At 42.2% G+C, this 21,581-nt stretch overlaps 2 protein-coding genes and 1 long non-coding RNA gene across 6 annotated transcripts in view; 2 read left to right on the top strand and 1 right to left on the bottom strand.

Annotated features, from left to right (window-relative positions):
- Positions 1–2,905: 2,905 nt before the first annotated feature.
- On the top strand, positions 2,906–16,235 carry LOC130145391 (uncharacterized). 3 transcript variants are annotated; one of them, XR_008820533.1, is made up of 5 exons: positions 2,906–3,116; positions 3,429–3,557; positions 4,663–4,829; positions 6,578–6,629; positions 12,554–16,235. It is a non-coding gene; the product is annotated as an uncharacterized LOC130145391 (long non-coding RNA). The 3 variants fall into 3 exon arrangements; XR_008820532.1 differs by having other exon boundaries at positions 3,367–3,557; positions 4,663–4,775; XR_008820529.1 differs by having other exon boundaries at positions 3,367–3,557.
- A 901-nt stretch (positions 16,236–17,136) lies between these two features.
- IFT22 (intraflagellar transport 22) lies at positions 17,137–20,719 on the bottom strand. Its single transcript, XM_056330072.1, has 5 exons — positions 20,580–20,719; positions 20,168–20,247; positions 19,966–20,055; positions 19,136–19,338; positions 17,137–18,197 (listed from the first exon to the last, which is right to left on the bottom strand). Exons 1-5 carry the CDS (start codon positions 20,616–20,618, stop codon positions 18,049–18,051), a joined length of 561 nt encoding a protein of 186 aa, XP_056186047.1. The 5' UTR covers positions 20,619–20,719; the 3' UTR covers positions 17,137–18,048.
- A 75-nt stretch (positions 20,720–20,794) lies between these two features.
- COL26A1 (collagen type XXVI alpha 1 chain) overlaps positions 20,795–21,581 on the top strand; it is a 195,347-nt gene continuing 194,560 nt past the window's right edge. For both annotated transcript variants that reach the window (XM_056330029.1, XM_056330019.1), the window contains exon 1: positions 20,795–20,961. The gene's annotated coding sequence lies outside the window, so the exon portion shown is untranslated. The remainder of the gene's footprint in view (positions 20,962–21,581) is intronic.

Raw genomic sequence — 21,581 nt, 5'->3', positions numbered from 1 at the left:
TTTGAAGAATGTGATGATCACTGCCTTTGTCTGTGACACTAGTCCCAGATCCTAGGTCTGGTTGAGTTACCCTGGCTGCATTCCAACTCCACAGCAAGACAAGACCCAGTTACATACATTGTACTACCACTTGCCACAAAGTACACGGCTTTGGGGAATGGCACTGCACACTCCAGCCAGTCCTCTGCTGTGAGGGATCAGGGGGCCAGGGCTGGGATCAGCCCAATGAAGAGTATGATCACAAAAGCTTTGTATTCATAGGGAGTGAGGCTGATAAAATACAGAGCTAATTCCTTTAGTTTTGAATGGTACAAGACACTATTGTTTTATATGACAGCTAAGCCGATTCTAAGAAAAAACAGGTTTTAGAAAGATAAACTAAAGTTCTGGACTCGCAAGGCCTACATCTGGTGTGAATTCAGTGGAAGCAGGCTGTTGTGTGGGAAATAAGCTGGCCTGTAGCACAGAATCAAAATGAAGATCAAAAAGACCCTCTGAAGTGTGCTGTTTCCCATTTATGCTGCTTTACTGGCCTACTGGCCGCAGAGAAGTTTGATTCCATTGTGCCCTGTATGGTAAGAGTATGCAGTGAATTACAGGCACTGCTCCCCGGTGTAGTTCATCTCATAAACCACCCACTGTTTAATTCAATTCATCCAGGAAAGCTGAGTAACAAGGTAGATTTGGGAAGTGGCTTTGTGGGTTGCTAAGACTAGATTCCGCTGCGCTCGTAGGGGAAGAAAACTGCAGCATTGAGGACCCTCTGCCTGAGCAGGTAGGAGAACTAGTTTCAAGAGCAACAGCTCATCTATCCCAGATGACTCTACCTGTAGGTGTTATGCAGTGAAGATTCTGGTAACAGTCTCCTTCATTGGACAAACCACAAAATGACATTGTCTTTACATGAATGCAGCAAGAATTGTTTGAATGTGGAGAGTAAACATATGACCAGAAAAAATTGTGTGTTCTTAACTCCAGGTGAAGCCCAGGGAAACAGAAGTTGCATGCATCTTTAAGGAGGGACTCAGCTGCTCATGACAACAAGCCTTGGGTTCATTCAAAAGGCAAGTTAAGGTCTTGTCCTTCCAGCAAAAGAGGAGGAAAGAATTTATTGCTTGCACTTTATATGTTTCTAGGTTAGCCAGAGTTTGTCTACTGTTTTTCTCACTTTTTTACTTGTTTAAAATAAAAAAAGTGTTCAGAGTTTCCTAATGTTTGAATGTTTATTTTCCTTTTGTTGAGATTGATGCATTGTTAGCATTAGGTTCTGCAGATATGAGTGTTTGTAGGCTTTGGTCCTTTCTTTTTAATGCAAAGCTTTTGGAGAAAATTTACATTGGTCTAAGTATTACCATAAAGAGGTTGGTTAAAAATCCCAAACCAGTCATGCTCTTTGCTTCAAAAGTTATTCTGGAATGCAAGGAATTTGGTCTGGAACAATTACATTATTTGCAATGGTAACTTCTTAGCGAACCCTGGAATAGTTTATGTGGTTAAAAACCTTTTCAAGAGCAATTGAAAAATTATGTTATCCCATCTATTGTTTAAAGGTTTCCATGTGGTACAGTTCTTTGAATATATGGGAAGCAAATGAAGCCAAAAATTAAAATCTGGCAGGCAAAACCTGAAGTGCTTGCATTGGCCTTAAATCTAGATATATGCACATTAATGATCCATTTGAAAGATGTCTATATTAAGGTTTGAAAGCTCTCTGAGTTCCCAAGGGGCAAGCTCACTGAATGTTGTGATGTACCATGAACCTAAACAATTTTTCTTACTGCAAAATAACCAAGAAATCAGAAACTCGTTCTGTCTGCGTAACAAAGGACACATTAAGAGCATAGTCTTTGGGTAACCTTGCTCAGCAATAGTTCATTAGAATTGTCATTGCAGGGCAGCACAAAACCAACACTGCTTTGTACTTAACACACTCCTTCACTGGAAGATCTAAAAATATGCCATAATCCATTCAGGTTCACTATACCTGTATTAATGAAATTATCTGCACCTGTCTACAGACACACAGAGCAGGATGCAAAGGGATTCAGCAAATATTCTGGCAAAACTTCCCACAGTGGTTTAAACTGCTAGCACCCTATAGCCTGCTCTGCCTTTGTGTTAGAGATAACTGTTGCAGGGAAGTGCAGAGTGGAGTGCAGGATTGTGCTTAGCCATGCAGTGTTTAGCCTTAGTCCAAATCTGCCTTCATCACTGATTTAAGTAGAGATGCTGTACTTCGTATTGCAGTAGTTGAAGTGTGGACATGCACAGTCCCTCCTGCCAGCTCTGTTATTGTAGCAGGATTTTATAATAGAAGAGAGGAGGCACCAGCAAGGCCCATGTCAGTCACCACATATTCATCAGACCTCACCCAGCAAAGCCCGATATGATCCAGCAGCAGGGACAAGGGTAGTGGGACCCCAGAGAGAACTCACTCGGTTTTTGCGCTGTTCGTGAGATTGTATTTTTCTTTATAAAGCCTGAAAGGACAACAGGGGATTCTGCTTTCTGAGGCTATTTTGCATGTAATATTACATGTAGTAATTTTCAAAACGAAAGAGTATGTTAGCAGGAGCATCTCATGCATTCAGTTTGCTAATCTTGAGAAGGCCAGTTCATTAACGATAAGATGAGTCATGTCAGATCTGCAGGATTGGGCCATTAATCCCATTTTCTTCCCCTGAGGCACAAGCAGATCAGATATCCCATAAATTCTAATGGTTGCAATGCCCACTTGCCAAGAGAAGGAGGGAGTTTTGCAAGTACCATAAAATTCAGTTGTCCCATGTGTGTCGTATTAAATGGTGTAGCCAAAAGATTTCCATGTTAAGACTTCAACAGCAGTGCTCATTGTGGAGTGTTTTATTAATCCAACCACTGTGAACTCTCAGTATGTCTCTTTTAGAACTGTCTTTGGAGATATTTAGAAGAACATGATACCCAAGAAGACTGAGCCGTCTTTGTGTAAACGATGGACAAGGCAGCTGAAGAAGATGCCATAAGGATTTCAGTGGATCACCAGATCCTTGGGAATCCTCCAGCTGAACAAGCTTGCCCTTCTGAACAGATTAACCCTGCTGGAAGCACCAAAAGCATAGCTCGAGGCCTTCCACCAGGTGGGACTCTTCAGTGATTCCTGAGCCTTTTCTGAGGCTCTGCTTATGCCTGTATGTCAAGAGGTGGACCAACCCAAATAGTTGTTAATACCAGTTTAAATCTCACATCTTAGGTCAGTGAGTACACCCAGCTAGTCCAGCTGTTTCTCATCAACACCATCTCATCCTTATGAATCCTTTTAAACCCTGTTTTCCCTGATTTCTCTTAGGTGTTACAGTGGTCTCTCTATTTTCCTCTTTATTTTACTAGAGTGCCTTTTCCAGTGATAGCTCTTACATGCCGACACACAAAATATTTTGTACTTCTAATAGCACCTTGACTGGAGAAAGAGCCTTTTAGTAGAACCAGAAGAGAAGAAATTATCACAGATTTACAGCTGGGAAGACCCAGAGAGATAGCCTGGCTTGCCTGGCAATGCACAGAAGTCAGCAACAGAAGGGGTAAAATATGAATGTTTATCTTTTACCTCCCTACAGCTTTTTTTTGCCATAAAGTACATTCCTTTGTTTATTCATCACACCTTTAAAAATATCAAAAAGTTTCTGACCTTCTTTGAAAAATAGCTGAAGACAAACATCTGTTGTAAAATGAGAATTTCTTAGCAGGTAAAAAGATCAAATGAACTCATTTTCTAGAGAACCTGAGCATGATTCTCTTAAAAATGTTTGCTGGTGACGTGTGCTTTCCTGCCTTACTCTTTAACTATTCATGCAGCATTAAGAAGCTCCCTTCTCCTCTGAGACCACAGGAGGTTTCACATTAGGATGTTAACCTCCTTCAGATCATCTCCTCGGTGCACAATCCGAGTTACATTTACATGCAGACATAATGTCATTCAGCCCACTTTATGCCACTTACATCTCCCTTGTTGCTATGGGGAACTTTGATAAGGAACCAATTAGCAAATAAAATATTTGAGGAGGAATGTGAAAGCTACTACTCGGTGGATTTGCATGTAACAGGCAGTGACATTTTATTTGGCATTTGTCCTTACCTAGCTGAGCTTCTTCCACTGCAGCTTCAGCTACATTCTGTGTAGTCAAAACATGCTTCCCACAGGACTTAAGAGACTTAAAACATGTAAGTGTAGCTGACCCTGGGGAATTTTTGCAATTCTCATGAGAAGGATTGCTGTGGAGGTAGTTTTGCTGGCATGACAGTGCAAAGAGCACCATCCAGTGTCTAATCAGAGCAAATACACGAAAACTCCATGGCGCTGACACAGAGGCGTCTCTGCACATCTCATAGTCAAGCTACGCCTGGTGGGGTGCATGGTGATCTAAATAAAAAGGCTACAGTCAATTATAGAAGGAATTCTAAGGCAAAGTTGTCGAGCTTTCAGGAAGACATGAGACAATCTGGAGGATCACCTCTTTCAAAGAAGAACTGTTCTGAGTTGGAGTTATTGATGACTGAGAGAGCAGAAGGCACAAGCAGGAAGAAATGGAAGTGGCAATATATGGGGCTGGTCAAGAAAAAGGGAAGGAGCTATGGCAGGGAGAGAAAATGGGGCCAGATCCTTATCCTGTAATCCTTCCTTTGCAGAATGGAATCAGCAAAAAGAGGCTAGGAAGTTGCACTGGTGACCAAGAAAATAAGGAAGAAGTGACTTGAGCTGCCGCTGCCCAGAGCCAACAGCTTTGTATTGCTTGACAAATGTAGGTAGTCCTGGCTTTCAAGAAGGAAAATGATTTGGAAAAAAATTTTGCACTGTAAGCATGCAATAAATAGTCATTCTTATTATATATGGCTACAGGCTTTTGGTTGGCTAGAGAGAAGGAATTAATAGGAGAGCAAGGAGTCCATGAAGCTAAAGATGGGCGCAGGCAAAAATTAATATTATTTGCAAAGAAGCAATACCCAAATAGATGTCCAAGAAAAAGCATGCAACTTTTCCATGGACTAGTAGTTGTGCAACAGTCTATGGAAACTGTAGGTAAACAAAGAAACAGGAATGTTTGGTATATTATGAACAGTGTGTGTGTGTGTATATGTATATATATATAATCAGAGATGCAGAGTGCTCCAGTTTAGCACAATGTTTGTAGTAACATATCACTAGTGTATCCTCCCTAAAATCAGACTTTGGGCTGGCATAATTTAGAAATGCGGTAATGCAAGACAGCTCCTATGTTGTGTTCATCGTTCCCAGAAACAACTTAGCATATGTTTGCTCTTACTCTTTTTATATTGAACTTGCAGAGCAGAACTCACTTCTTTGATTAATATTAAGCAGTGTTTTGTTTGTGCCCTGTGGCAGAAGTGCCCAGATGGAGTGGTTTGAATTCTGAAAACATGAAAAGCATTTAACGTTCTATGGAGCTCTGTTAAAGCTGTCTGAATCAAACATCTGGTATCAAATCTTTGGATAAATCAGTTTCTGCAAGTATTTGGACCTGCTCTGGGTCTGTGCTTTGTTCCAGCTTTACATTCCCTCTTTTCCTTCCTTGTTTCTAGAGCCAATAGATGATGGTTTATTGCCTGGTGCAGCCCATTAAAGTCCCTTTGTTGGGTCTTGGCAATTAGTTGAGCAGAAAGAGTATAAAAATCACTTTGGCATCTATGGGGTTGAAATGGCAATACTGACACTCCCTGAAAGGCTTTTTATCTGTCCTTGAGGTGATGGAGAAAGAAGAAAGAGTGGTCATCCAGAGACGTAGGGAAGGTACTGCCTGATGTGTCTGCAGAGTGTAGCCCTGTTGAAGAGCTTTTGCCTGTATAAAAGGTCTCTGCCCTCCACAGGGACCTTGTGTGGATACATCCATGCAAGACCCACCTGCCAGGGGAAGTGAATGGTACCCCACTGCTCAGCACTGCCCGATCCCACTGCTAGTCCTGCTTTCTGTGCAAGAAAAACTCCAGCAGATTTGAGGAGTGAGAAGGGGCAATGGGAGCTGTTGTCATGATGCCATACAACAGATGGAAGTGCCCACACTTAGGAGATCCACAGCCCCAGTCTTCCAAAACACACACCACTGCTGGGCACAGTGAGGAAGGGCAGGCTGACTTTCACTTCAATAACTGAGGCAGCAGAGGTGAATCAAGGGCTGATGCACAGGGACCACCTAATTTAGAGGTGTTCAACTCTTTTCACTTTAGGAAGTGTTTCAGCTAAAAGGACTGAGCACACAGAGCTTCCATGACCCCTCTGACTTAGGACACTTGGCCCCACTCCTGGGCAGATTTTCAGATGAGTGGTATTGCAAAGCACCAAAATTTACCTGTGCCAGAGGTTCTGACTCCTGGAGCTATGACCAAAGCCATGAAAGAGCATCAAATGGGAATTTTCCTAAGTTGCATTCAGAATATTGTGAAGCGACTGTTTTATGTGCAGTAACCAAGAAAAACGTCTCACAATGTAACTTTCTATGCTGTTGAGGAAATAAGACATTTTGAGTTACACTGCTTTAAGATGTCTTGCTATGTTTAAAAGACTGATTTTCTTTTGTCTTGTTTTCAGGCTTAATACATCAAGCAAGCTTCAGTGGAGTCATTCTTGCCCGACACCAATGGTGAGAGGAAAGAGAAGCAAGTTATTCATGTTTAATGTTATTTTCTGCCAGATGTTTTGCTGGTAGAAATCCATAGCTCCACAGGCACCAATTTCTTCAGGATCTGGAATGTCTGGCCCAATTTCTTTCTCCATTCCGGACAGTATGTGAAGGAAACTGCTTTATTTTGCAATATTGAATATTCATGCTGGGAAGTTATAAGCAAAAACAAAATAATGAGAGACAGGGTCTCTAATAAGCTTCCTGTCACATGAGGCTCTGGTTCTGTTGAAGCAGATGTGGTTTCTGACTTGTTTCCAAAATGTTTGTTGAGTGGTGATTAGATTCTGTCATACTGATGTTATCTCTCTGTGATATCATTCAATACAAGTAGTTCTGCAAACAGCAAAATCTTTTTTCCTGTGGATTTATATCTCGGATTGTGTTTCAGCATGGATTCTCTGATGTTTATTAGGCATTGAGTTCATTTTAGCCTGTTTCTTTAATGACAGATGAATAATCTGTCTACTTGGCCATCCACTTTCACAAAACTTGCAGGATTTAAATATCTCAAGTATGTAAAATTTGAGTAGGAATTATGAATCAGTTCCAGAGTTAGTTGCGGCCAACTCATGTAAACAAACATGAACATGAATCTCATTTTCTTATAAAAGCAAAAGGTAAGAAACAACCTTGTAATATTTTACCCTTGTATATTACCTGCTTGATTCTATTCTGTTTTATTAGTGATCAGTCATGTCAGATATGCTTTATTTGTAAAGGTGTATGAAATACAGGATTTTTTTTGCCACGTTGAATGCAAATTAAAACATCATTAATATATACTTGTAATGGGCCACACAAGAGATTACATTCTTTTTTTATTGTCCTTGCTGGAGCATGGGAAGGAGGTGACATGCATTTTAACTTACAGGTCTGCACAGGCAAGTGCAGAGAAAGAACAGATTGTTTTTCCTTTAGAATTAGACCTCACCCGTTCTGGTTTGGAAAGGAAGAAAGGAAACCTAGAATTGAAAATGAGCTTTTGGGTGGCAGAGTCCAGTCTTCTGTTTCTGCAGTGAGCCAAGTTCCCAACCTTTTTCATAAATGGATTGTGCTATTCAAAAATATGCTCTTTCCTCCTTGTCACCTCTCCTATCCTCACAGTTTCCTACTTTATCTGGGCATTTGCTCCAGACTTTCCTTCTTTTGGTAGGAAGAAACCTTCTAATTTCCACAGTCATTTTATGCATGTTTGTTCTTGTTCCAGAAATGTCCCTTAGGTTTCTCAGTTCTTTTCTGCACCATCTAAGTAAACTGAGACTGAGCCCGTGGCTCTGCTGTGCCAAGTCCAGTAAAGGAGGCGGGAGTTAGTCTTCATAGCCAGCCCTTCACTTATTCCTTTCATACTTAAACTGTTTAGAGCAAATTCTTCATGCATTTTTCATGTTATGTCACATTAAGTAAAGAGAAAGTTTCTGTGAATCACAGATAATTTGAGGAACTGGTCAAGTGAGGAGCGTGGTAGGAAGGCTGGCAGCAGGCTCAGTTCACTGACTGCAGGAGGATGATCTGTTGCACAGCCTAAGGGGGTCATATGAAAATTAAGGATACCACGAAAAAAGCAAGGAATTCATACCTTTTTAGCTTGTTTGTGCTAAGTAAGAGGCCTGAAGTCTTTCCCTGTTTCTTCTGTGTTGATCTTTCAAATGTTCATAACATCCAGTCAAGGCTTCATGTGGTTTGATGGGGGTTTGAGGCTTGACCTGGGAAGCTGTAAGCTTCTTCAAAGTTGCATGTGAAGGGTCAGGGTTCTGCACCTTCAGCAAAACTACCTTTTCTTTCACATCCTTCTCAATGACAAAAAAAAGTTCATCTTGATTTTATTCATTTTACTTGTGTAACTTGTCTAACATCATCTCTCTGATTAATAACCCTACTAGCTGTTCAAACTCTCTGCTTATTTTATTACATTGGAAATGTAACTTTTGCTTCCTCTAGGTTAAGAAATGGTTATATGACTATTACAAAATGTCAGCAGGATTTAAGAAAAAAGCTTTAAAAAAATTGGTTACTTCTTTCAAACCCCCTTGATTTTAAGTTAGAAAGAGTAGAGAAAAATGATACTTATCCAATTTTCTGCTTACATCTTGAGAACAGTCCTGTAAGAAAGACAGTTCTGGAAGGCTCTTTCACTGTCTTTTTAATCTTCTGCAAGATTAGTTTAGTTTGCTTAATGTAAATGAACAATTAATTTAAAAATGAAAAGCATTAAGAGGGGGGAGCAGTAATTCAAGAGGTAAAAGTAGTAGATGAGGCAAGAAGGTAAGTAGACCAGACAAAATTTGACATGTTCAGCTTCACTTGTGCCAATGTCAAAGGTGGCATCTGTTTATGGTTAAAGAGAAGCTATCCTGTGGGAACAGAACAAGAGCTGGAGAGATCAGGGCTCACTCACCTTCTGTTGCAAAGAATGCCAGATTTCTTCATTATATTTGATAATGGCAGATTAAGCCCTTGAATCTGAGCTGGAATCTCTGAAAGGTCCCAAGAAAGATGGCAATGGAAATTTTAAACCCAAATTTTGGGGCTGTGGTTGTTCTTGCCATGGAGCTTTTCCTTTAGGAGACCTTGTCAGCTGGACCCAGTTTACGAGGTGACCCACAGGTTGGTGCTCAGCAGCCATGCTTGGACGCTGGTGCAGAGGCCTTCAGATTCTTTAGAAGTGAGTGATTTCTGAACAATGCTCATCCTGGTCCCCAGGAAAACATATTGTCAGCCAAAGGTAACTGGAGTGGAGTCTAGCTAGATTCATCGCCTTCCACATCAGTCCCCTTCCTCCTCTGAGCCTCACCCTGTCCCAGGGGTCTGCAAGGGGGTGTGTGGCAGACAGCCATCATCCAGGAATCTGCCCTGTGCCTGGCAGATTGACATCGGGAGGGATCTTTCCTGTTTTCTGGCCCCTTCCAGGACTGACAAAAAGAAGCCAGACACAGGCTGGAACTTATGCCAAAGGCTTCCAAGTCTTTGTTAACTGGCAGGATGATGGATATTGGCCAGTGGTGCCTGGGTGTAAAAGAGAAAGGAAATCAGATGGAGTCTCAAGAGTCTAACAGGAACTGCAGATGGCTGGGGATGAATGTCCTGACTTTTTTTTTTTTCTAATATTAAACTTTAACAAACGATGTAACAAAAAGCAATCCACAGCCACATAGCATATGTTCATATCACCAAAACAGAAGCACACACACATTCCTGCTCACTACACAAGTGCTGTTAGTGATCCTTTTGCCACGTTATTCCACCTACATACTTAACTTTGTTAGCCTGGCTATAAGAATATATTGTATACCTGTTTGTGTCAGCTTGTTTATCTTACCTGTCCCTTCTTAAGCCATTGACCATTTTCAGCCACATCGGATAGAATGAGAGAAGTCTCAAAGTTACAAAATTCCTAAAAAATCCATTATTGTAGGTAGCCATGTCTGTACAGAGAGCAAGGGAGGAGGACACTTTTATGAGGATAGAAAATCTAGACTTGGGTAAATGCTTAAGACACAAGGCTGAAGACATGGGGCTTCAGCAGCAGTTAGCATAAAGTATTTGTGTGTCTAATACTACTAGGTTTTTCTGGGACTGGCAAATGAATGATTTAGTAATGGAAACTGCACGTGTATCTGTTTGGCTTCTGTGGTTTGAGTTATAGAAAACTGTAGCAGTGTCTGTAGGGATCACAGCTGCCCAACTTCGTGTCATAGACCTTGTGTCTTAACAGGACACAAAAATTCCCATTTTTCCAAGTAGAGAAGAGAGCACAGAGTGGCAAATTTTAGCTTTTATTGCCAGTGCTTTGTAAAATAACCTTTACAGTCCACAGACTCAGACCTGTGCAGGTCTGTGAGACCTAAGATTTATTATACCACTACCATATTTGTACATCTATCTCCAGTTCCTGGATATGAAAGAAATTAAAGGTCCAAAAGTTCAGCTTTATGTTAATATATTGAGATATATGCAATGTTTAACTTCCCTGGACAAAGGAACTGCATCAAGGGTTGGCTTGTCCTGTTACGTTGTGAAGGTGTCAGCACTGTGTGCTGCAAAGCTTCATGCAACCTTCGGGGGGAAGAAAAGCCAAGTTTATGCTCAATGGAAAACAGATGGAGTTTTCATTAGATATTACTTTTAATCATCTGCTTTAAAAGTAAAGATACACCACTCCAAGCAGAAGAAGGGCCTCCTAACCACTTTGTTTAGGTCTCAGGCACATTATCTTAGCTATAGATAAGCAAGATTGCAAGATCTTTGTATCATTAGGAGTTCCAGTCAAACTTGTCTACCGTTATTAGAATTCCAAACACAGCAAAACAATTTTGGGGCCTTAACAATATTTTTCCCTTAGAAGTATCTTTATTTAATGATTCAGAGTTATTATTGTGGGCCTGGCAGTTGGTTGCTCAGTTTCTGGAGTATTACCATTTAACCTAGGTCAGAATGAAAATCCTGGAATATTCACTGCAGGGCAGACCTTTTGCTTCTTTGAGGGCCTGGTCTTCAGAGTCAGCATTGGTGTGACTCCTCCAGGTGGTCTTAAGTGGCTGAGAGAGGTGACCCCAGCAGTCTAGAAAGCTCGAAGATCCTTCCTAACAAGATGAACCCTGCAGTCTGTGCCTGTAGGTACTAAATCAACTTTTGACAAGTAAAGAACAATGCAGTCCCAGGGTTTTAGGAACAGATGGTTGCTGCCAAACCACAATAAATGCTTTTGTCTGGAGCTCATGGAACAATAACATAGCAATGGAGGGTGTACCCTTGTCTATTACTCCCTCTGAGCAAATTCTCAGGGACATGTTACCAGGATTCAGATAGATTTCATGGAACTAGTGGAGAAACAGACTTTCATTTCCTTACAAAGGGAGGAAGAGACAATGGAACTCAGCAAAACATAGGGCATTTTTAATTCCTGTCTGAGAGTTATGCAAGCAAAACCCAGTGCCAGTCCTCAGACAGTACTCTCTAAAGTGAGACTCCTGTGAGAAAATTTGTGCTACCTTTCTTCTATTAGCAGATGACAAAATTGCTTTACTTCCTTTGCATCTGTATAAATACAACCTATGTCTTTAACTGATCTCCAGCTGGAGAGTGTGAGTCAGAATCCAAGTTTTTAAAATTGGTGTTCTGGTTCACTGTCACCTCTGTAGAAAATACCTAAATAAAAAAATACCTCCATGAATAAAATAGAAGTAAGCCTCTTGTTTTCATAAGAAAGGGACTGGAAGGATCAGGTCACGGAATCACAAAATGGTCAGGGTTGGAAGGGACTTTTGGAGATCAGCTAATCCAGCCCCCTGATAAAGCAGGTTCACCTAGAGCAGGTTGCACACAGTTGTGTTCATCACAAACCAGTGACACTCTATCACAAACTATTAATTAAGCACCATTCTGAAACAAGGTAGGTTTGTCCCACTCTGTTAGAAACCTTCCTCAGTTCCCAGACTAGAGTTACTAATGACTAGTTTGTTCACATATATTGTTATGCTAAAGCTGTCTTTTAGGTTAGATTATACAGAAATAGAATATGAGCAGGAATATTAGGTTTCTCCTGCTTTTTTTCTCTTTAAGGTGAAAAAAAAAGGTCACCTTGTATTCAAGGTCAAATTATTTCCTTCTGGAGTTCATGGGCTGGGGAGGGGAGAATGAGCAAAAGGAGCAGATAAGAATGCTTTACATTTAGGTTTGTGTAACTTGGTCACAATGGTCCAGCCTTTTAGCACCAGCATCCCTGCTCTGATGATTGCCTTGATTATCTTATGTCCAAGTAAACACAGTCACTTTTCTTTCTTTGTGGTATATTTGCAGAAATCAAGCATCGAGTGCCCTCTCTCCTTGTGTTGCTAAAGTGAAAAAACCAGCACTTCTCATACAATTGTTTCTTTCTTCTTCAGCCATTCAGGTGGTCTTTTCCTGATTCAGTGTAACTTTCTGAGCATGGGTGGCCAAACCTGTACACCATTTGCACAAAGCCAGTTCCATCAGATTGGTGATTACAACAAGAGGCAAGAGGTTTCCGGATACTATTGTTTGTGAAGAGGACGGATTTTCTGAGGATGAATTCTCAGCAAATTCTAAGCAGGTGCCTTTACGAGGTATCTAGTTATGTAAACCTCAGTCACTCAAGGGGGAATCTTGTCCCAGGTAAACAACATAAGATGGATCAATGCAAAAATATACAACTGAGCTGTCAACGGGCCTGCTGCGTACATGGGAATTAACCCCTTGAACTGCTTTGGAGTAGCAGCATATGGTATCTTGTATTCACAAGTGCAGTAGTGTCTGCGTGTGCATGAAGAGCGCTGAGTAAAGCTATGTGAGTTACTGTTAGAGGCTTTCTAGCATCTTGGGAGAGGCAACTTCTTAACAAGGCAAATTGATCTCTTGGGGAATCTTCGCTGTACCACAGTGAAGACTTCTGGAGAAGTGGTAAGAGGAAGTACTCACAAGTGACCTCCAGAGCAAGGTACTCCTGTTGAAAAGTTGAGTCATTTAATATCAGATTTTAAAAGGTCCTGGATGCCTTCTAGAAGTTGCTTCATAAAGTGTCTCCATGTCAGCACCCTACATATTTTAAACCGAGCATGCAAAAACACAGCATGGATGGGTACTCTTAAATGTGGCGGTCTACGTGACTTCCTTGTAGTCACTTGGCAGTGCAATAATAGAAATAGGAACATAGGATTTCTTATGTCTATTGTGTCCATTGGAACAATACTGCTGAGAGCAACTGAGAGCAAAGGCCTGGCCTTCAAAATATATGACTTGAAAGGAAAGTTGCATTTTTTTGGTAAGGTCCAAATGTATTTCATTCAGTTTTGCTCCTACTCCCAAAGTTTGGTTGTAAACAAGTATGATTTTTTACCCTGGAAGCCATGCATCTGGATTGCAGTGCCTGTAACTGTTTTCATCATCACAAGTAGTTATTGGTTTCATAATGTTCTGCATGTGCAGAAAACAGCTTGTAAGAGGTAACCCAAGCAAACTCTATTTTATAATTGAAGAGTTTAAATGTCTTAAATCACCAGTCTGCAAGGTACCTGCAGCCATTAACTTTCTACATATGACCCTAAAGTCTTAAAATTCTGCATTCCTAGCTTTGCAGAATTCTTCTGATTCTGGCTGCTCCCTATCAAATTTCCATGCTGACTCTTTGTCCAGACAGGTCAACTGTTCAAAGCAATAATGTACCAACTACTTTCATGGGAAGTGAATGTGGCCTTCAGTAGGGCTCACCTACAGCTATAAACCTTTTTGTAGCTATACAGCAATAAAACTTTGAAAATAATTTCTGCATATTGCAAATGTGATGTAAGCTGTCAAGATTATCAGTACTCAATGCCAAGTGAAAAAATACATTGCACCTGAATAACTTCTATTTAAGTAACGGATTATTTTTTCACTGCACAGTTGGCATATCCTGGAGTCTTCATATTCTGCACTGTGGAGGCTGAATATATTTGAATTGATTAATATTTAAAGTGTTCTATGCCCCTGATTCCTGCCTCAGTTCCCCAAACCCTGAAAATGCAGGTGATCACAGAAAAAACACTGCAACAAATAGCCACTGAATTCCAGTAGGGACAAGGAACAACAGAAAGGGACAGGAAACTCGGAGACTTCCAATTTGTGTGCAGTTTGTACAGAGTGGGGGTTTGGGCTACATGGGTGCTGACAGAATGAGAAGGGGGCGTGAACTGTTCGTTCTAAGGGACTGAGGACTCCTGGAGAAGGCCACGTTTGTTTGGAGGAACTGAGAGACTTCACTTGTTCTCTGCCTTCCCTTTCACTTCTTGAAAAGGTCATCCAAAAAGCCATCTTACAGTTCCAAGCATGGCGGTAAGGTCCTCAGTGCAGAAGAGTAAAATAGAGTATTTGTGCTGCGAATTTTCTGTTATCGTCTGCTCCTAAATTGTTTCTACTCCTCGTTAAGCCTGCGGCTTGCTGACCGACTTCCCTGTGACTTGTGGCCAATTAGCTCACGTGCCCAGTTTCCTTTACACCGCTCCAGGCAGTTCTTTGCTCTCACAAGCAGAAGTATGGACAGAGCCGTAGCACAGTCACTTGCTAACCACATCGCTGTAAGCAAACAGATGGGACTGTGCACCCCCAATCTGAGTAAAACTGTGATGTGGCATTGTTTGAAGCTCTGCAGGCTTACTGATCGCACAGGCAAGGCAGGCTCTGAAGGGCAGAGGTGTAACATACATTCATCTGCAGCTGGCATTCTTGTACCCCTCTTCTGAGTGGGTGCCTCTGTTGACCTCTTTCACAAATCATTAGTAAATGATACTTCTGAATAAATACTTTCTCTGTATCTTCTCCAGTACTAAGGATTAATTTTACATGGGTCTATGCATTTACTCTGTTCTGCAGCAGCAACAGAAATTAATCTCTTGGCCAGACTGTAGGAATGATGTTCCACATTTATTACATATTATGACCTTTCTGGATGATATAAAGTCAAGTCTAGGGATCTGTCTTTGGTTTTGTGTGTTTTTCTTCTCTAATGAATAATGAGTTGTGGTGTATAGATGCCACTAATTCACATCCTTTTTTTTGAGTTTAAAGATCATGATTAATGTTTTATATGAAGCAAGATGGTGAATAGGAGAGTTCATTGACTTTTCAACCCTGGAATCACCCAAACACCGGTTTACATTCCAAATAAAATATTTGGTGGGTTTCACACCAGTCTTTACCAGCGCGTATCACAATGTTGCTGTTGGGAAAAACTGAATTTATTAAGGCAGTATATTTTAAAAATTGGCTCCAGCAACTGCACAGCTGGCAACAAGGAAAAAATAATCTAAGGCAGCATGTAAAAAACTTGTTCTCTAGTTAGACTGTGAATTTTCCAATAACTGCCTCCAATAGACCACCCTATGACACTGATTGCAAACATATAAAGCCTGATTGTTTCAAAAGTCATATAAATAAAATGTAGATGTTGAAATGCCAACCTCCCACTATTTGCCTCCAACCTTTTCTTTTCATCTCTTACTGCTTATTTTGCTTTTTTCTTTCTTGGTGTCCTTCCTCTCACTGTTTTCTTTCAGTACCACCCCCTCTTTTCCTCTCAGAACTGAGTGGAGCTTTAGTTTTAACGGCAGAATAGGAGCCAGCAGACACGAAAAGAAGCTGGGGCAGCAAATGCTGTGACCCCAGAACAGAACAGTGCAGGCTGTTTGTGTGCACACACAACTTCATGTGCCACGTACCTGGTACCAACCTGAGCAAACCAGTGTATCATTCAAATAGTAGTTGTGTGAAGTACAAGTCTAGCTCAGTACGTTCTGTTTGTGTAGCCATTCATTTTACAACTTGGAACTGTTGAAGATCTTCTTTTAATCTTTCACCTCGCGTACCTTCGTTTCAAATAAACAGAGATTAATGATCCAAGAGAAAAAAAAACAGGGAAGTACAACACAACTGGGATGAAGAGGCTTTTAAACTCTAGCAGTGTGTTTGTTGATTTTGAACATGACGGTGCAGAAGTGCTTCAAACAGTATATGAAAATAACTGGAAAATGTTCTCTGTGACTTGAAAGCAACAATAAAAGTAACTTATTTTGAGCTGCTACAGTCAATCATTGTTACACCACTACAATGAATCCCATTGAAGGGGTCTGACAAAAGAAAGCGTGTGCCAATTTTTTGCCTTGAGACCTGGGGGCATTTTGACCAGGCCAGGACCTGAGCTACTGCTAACGCCAGCCCACAGCAGCACAGCACACCCTGACTGCTCTCTGCCTCGCTGAAGCTTCCCAGACAAAACTCTGGAGAAACCCCCAACTCACGCTGCTTGGAGGCCAGTAGAAAGACGTGCAAACAACTGAGTGGATTTTTGAGGCATCTCTTCTTGTCATCTTGGAAAACAGAATATTTGCACAAGGACAGGCTAAGCATTATTTGGAAAAAAAACAAACTATGAAAATAGGAAAAATAGTAGACTAATTAACCTCATCACTGAAAAACCCAAGAAGCTCTCTCACTCCTACTTCCTGTTTTATAACATACTTTCTGTAAAAGATGTTTACTAAAAGATAATATTGGTGTGAGGACAAGGCTATTTTAACAAAATATACTTGTAAAACAGCTGCAGCTCAAATATAGCTGTATGGCACAAATATGCAGTGAAACACAATCTGTAAAATCCAGTGCTGTGGGTCAGACATAGTTGTGACAAGCCACTGGTCTCACACTTCACAACGTGAGCTGCAGTTCAAGGTGAAATGGGATGCTTCTCAAGGATTTCTGCAGCTCCTGCTCCCAGTCCTCTCTCCTTTAAATTATCTTATGCAATAAAAATAAGCGTGTGTAGTATGGATACATGCTTCTGCTTTTCATTTATCATTTTTTTGGCTATTTGGGTCAGTGACAAGTTCTTGTAAACATCTCTTGTTAGAGCTATTAAGGTGAAATGTACTGTTCCACAAAACCATAATTAACATTCCTTTTGAGAACAAAAAGGATGCATTTAAAATGTTTTTATTGCCTTACTACTGCATGTTACAAAAAAATGTCTTCCACAGCAAAGCACACCAAGGACAGGGATGACTACAAACCAAATCAGAAAGTAAATTATCTATGAAACCACTACTGCAATGCAACAGGGAACAGCAATAGAAGTTTCAAAACAGCTTTTCTTCCTCTGGACAATGCAGAGCTTATTTTTTTTCTTTGTTGGAACTCCCAACACAGGTCAAAGTACTCCACTACACTAAGATTTCAGGTTTTTTCCTCCCAGAGTGACCTAAACATTGTCCCAAACAACACATTTGTTTTGTTGGAATAGAAGGACAAACCTAGTCCTGAGAAAGACTCTGTCTTGCCAAGGCAATAGCTATGCAATGTGCTCTTCAGATGCTGGACAGAATGACAAGAAGAACTTGGAACATAAAACTCTGGATCCCACACCACGACTACTTTTCAGATCTCTATTCCAATCAGTTTGTACTGACTTCCAAAAGCATAACTTCTCCAGGAATACAGCTAACATGAGCACTTTACTCAGATGCTTCAACAGAACTCCACAAATCTTATGTTCTGTCAGGCCGCCTTCTCTTAGAACCTCTGCAAAAAGGGATTCTGAAGTGAAGAAACGACCCATACTTTTATCTTTTGGTCTACAATAACACATTAAACAATACCTTCCTGTACCTCTGACGCTAAATGAAACCAAAGTGCAGCTAAAGTTACCCAAATTCCTGGATGTGCAGCCATCTCTTTGGCACCACAGTTTATCTGATGTCAGTCAGCACTTGCTTATAGGCAGAAGTGTTTATAGGCTGGCAAATTCTTGTTGTGAGGACCTGTTCACAGGCTAGCACAGCTTACAAAGGGAAAAATAATCCTTTTTCTTCCCTGTTCAGTATATCTTTTAATGTTATGAAATAATTGACATTTCTTCCCTCTCTCTGCTCTCATTTAGTAAGGTGATAATGCTTCTGAAGTATTTCATAAATTCCATCCGAACATCTTCAGGATCTTCTTCTAAGTTGGAATGTATTAGTTTTAGCTTGTTCAGCGGGTAAGCTTTGAAGGTAAATGAAAAATTATTAGGTATATTCCTTCTATAAAAGAAATAGTCACAATCAAGGTCATGGGACAGCTCATGCTGAAGTCAGTTGGAATTCGGTAGTATCCAACAGTATGACACCCCAGATAACATGTAACATATGAAGAAGAAATGCATCATAGCTTGTTAGCATTACAAACAAGTACAACTTATTGCTAGATTAAATTCTTCAAACATTATTATTAAATGATAAAGTACTGGGTTTGCTCTGGCATTCAGTTAGGCAGAATCAACAATTCAGCACTGAATTGAATTTTACTATTGAAGTTATCTAACTAACATTCTTTTATTTCTTCAAAATAATGGAATGTTATTGTTACATTAATATGTATCAACATATTAATACTTAGAATAATTATGTATTTATTTGAACACTAGAACAGGTTGCCTAGAGGGAGTGCGTGTTCCCATTTGTATAAACAGCAACAAATAATTTTGCAGTATATAAGGTACCCATGACTTATTTTAAGAGGAAGATCATTAGCCTTTTATTTCAAAGGGCTTCTATTCTTTTGATTGATAGATTTTAGGCTTAAATGGCCTCAAAAGTATCAGCTAACAAGAGATAAAATTCAACATAAGAAACAAACTAATAGTGATGGATGATGAAATATGGCAGGAGTTCTAATTCCTGGCTCAGTGGGCATACTCACTGTGTGACCTTAGAGAAGTCACTCAAACTTTTCTGTCTTTTACTTTCCTTTTTGAGAAATAGGAATATTGCTCACCTTCTAGATGACCTTTGCAACTCATTATTTCTGGTTTTGCAAAGCACTCCAGTATTCTTTGATTGGCAGATTTAAATGAAAAATGCAAGCCATAAAGTGTAAACAATTTTAAAGACACATAGATCAACAAAAAGCTGAGTTACAGATAGAGTTTTCCATCTTCTTACCCAAAGGCAGATCTTCTGTGTCCCCCGCACTGCCTGGCTTGTGATGTGCAACTAGGAGACACTGACTATCAAGCAATGGCTGCTGCTGCACAAAACAAGAGTACCACATTTCAATTTCTTTCAGGTGACTGGGCAGCTCAGGATTGAAGATTATTATTACACCATGAGAGTCCTTCATCAGAGCTGGCCAGCATGTTTCAAACCTTGAAAAACAGGTGCATGGGAAATGGTAAGATTGATCACTGGAAAACAGAAACATGCACCCAAGTTTTTTTCTTCCCTCCTCAAGAAAACAGTTCAGTACTTTTTCTTTGTAACATTAGTAATCTTGCCAGTGATCTATCATATTCCAAATATTTTGACTTAAGCTATTATGTTAGTTGCTGCCATGATTTGCTGACAATGTAGTATTTGGTCAAATGCTTATTTAAACTTTTTCCCTAAAAACAGACCTGTCCAGTTCTCAATTGTATCTTTTGGAAATTAAGGCTGCAATCATATACATACATGGTTTGAAATCCACTCACATAACTTCAAGGACATGAAGGCAATTACAAAGTGGGCCTCTGTCTTCTGTACCTGTAACTTCATTCTGGGAGCTACGGACTTTACTGTTATATGGAGTCCTTATCCAAAACAAGGCTGTGTCAGCTGGGATCATGGCAGACAGCATCTTGTATCAGATGCTTCATAGTAGAAAGCTATTAAAAAATGTAATGCTGTAAAGAGTCGGGAATATTCCTCATCTCAGAAAGATCATTCGTTTTAGGCCTTAAGTATTTTGTGTAAACAGAACTATTATGAGTTAGGTAACAACGATGCTGGCTTACTTTTGATCACCACTGCAATCCCACAACTCAAACCGACACCCCACTCCCTTGCTGTTACTGTTCAAGTTTGGCTTCTCATATTCCAGGATCCTGTGAAAAGGAGCGGATGGACAACGTGATGCCATTCCCGCACCACCAAAACCACACAGCGGGACTTTCTGAGGGGCTGGCGGTTGTCAGCGCGCCACGAGGTTTCGCTCACCTCACACCTTGCGTCGGGCTGTAGCTGCCAATCCCTTCAATGCTTTCCGAAACAAAGTTCGCCAAGACCGATTTTCCAGACTGGCAGAAAGCAGGAGTGAGTGACACATGCAGGAATTTAAGGTGCCAAAGCCACAAGGAAGACAAGAGCTCGGCGTTTACCCCAGCACCCTGCTCTCCCTCCAGCTAAGGCCCCTGCGCATGAGGCCTGCCCCCTCCTCCCTCCCGCCGCCGGCCCCCCCAGCCGCCGCAGCGCACCCTCCGCACTGCAGGCCCTGCCGAAGGCAGCCGCAGGGCCCGCAGCCCTCCGGGGGCCGGCGCGGGCCTCGGGGAGGGCGGTCAAGGGGCCGGCGCGGATGCAAGCACGGCCTCGGCGGCGGGGGCGGCTGCCGCGGGCCCGGGTCGCCGCTCACCTCACGGGGCCCCACCAGCAGCACCTTGGCCTTCAGCATGGCGGGAAGGCGGCGGCTCCGCCCGCCCGCCCGCCCGTGGCCCAGCAACGCGCCCGCGCTGCCCGCGCGGGGAGAGGAGGCGGCAGGGCAAGAGGGGAAGGCGCGCTGCGATTGGCGCTGCCACCGTCACGTGCCGTGGGGCGGGGCGCGCGCGGGCTGGGCGTCCTTCGGCCGCCGTGAGGTGGCGTCCCGCCAGCAGCCCCGTGGGGCCGGGGGGGGCCGCCGGCGCCGTGGCCCGCGTCCGCCGCCGCCACGTACGGCTGGGCCCCCCGCCGCGGCTGTCCGGACTCTCCTCCTCACACACACGGGGCCCGTGGCGCGGGAGGTGGAAGCGGCCTCTCAGGTATCCTGGGGGTTGGGTTCGCCCCGGGCCCCGCCTGAAGGAGCTGGTGCTGTGGCGGCGGCGGGCTCGGGCCCTGTGCGCACCCAGGGCTCCGGCACGCTGCCCGCAGAGGGGTTTGCGGCGCCTGTACGGCCTTCAGCCCTAGGCAATGTGCCCTGAGGGGACCCCTTGCCTTTGTGTCCATCGGGCGGGGCTGGCGGCGGACCCCCCTGCCTGCACGGCTTTGGAGGGGAGGTGTTCCCCCCGCCTTGGCCTTTCTGTCCTCCGGAAAGCAAGTCAGGCTAACGGAAAGCAAGAGTCAGGCTAACAGTACCAGACACCCTCACCAGCCATGCTCACACACTGCTCTGGTGTCCCTCGCCAGCCCCAGCAGTCTGTCCTTGCCTGAAGTTTCACTGCGGTTTTAGCTGCAGATGCTCCCGCACGGACGATGAAGCAAGCTCTTGGAAGTTTCTTATGAAGGCTTGTTAGTAGAAGCAAGAGGCTTTTTTAAGTTGCAGCTTCTAAGGAAAAAAAAAACCAAACCATCTGGCAGACAGATGTGCAACTTCAGAGCTGTTTAGTGCCCAGGTACAACAGCAGTTTTAGATGAGCTTTCAAATAGGGCCTCTAGGCGCTAC

Source organism: Falco biarmicus, chromosome 1 (genome assembly GCF_023638135.1).
Source record: "Falco biarmicus isolate bFalBia1 chromosome 1, bFalBia1.pri, whole genome shotgun sequence".
Lineage (NCBI taxonomy): Eukaryota > Metazoa > Chordata > Aves > Falconiformes > Falconidae > Falco > Falco biarmicus.
The sequence above is the reverse complement of the archived record's forward strand: the minus strand, read 5'-3'. Positions and strand labels throughout refer to the sequence as shown.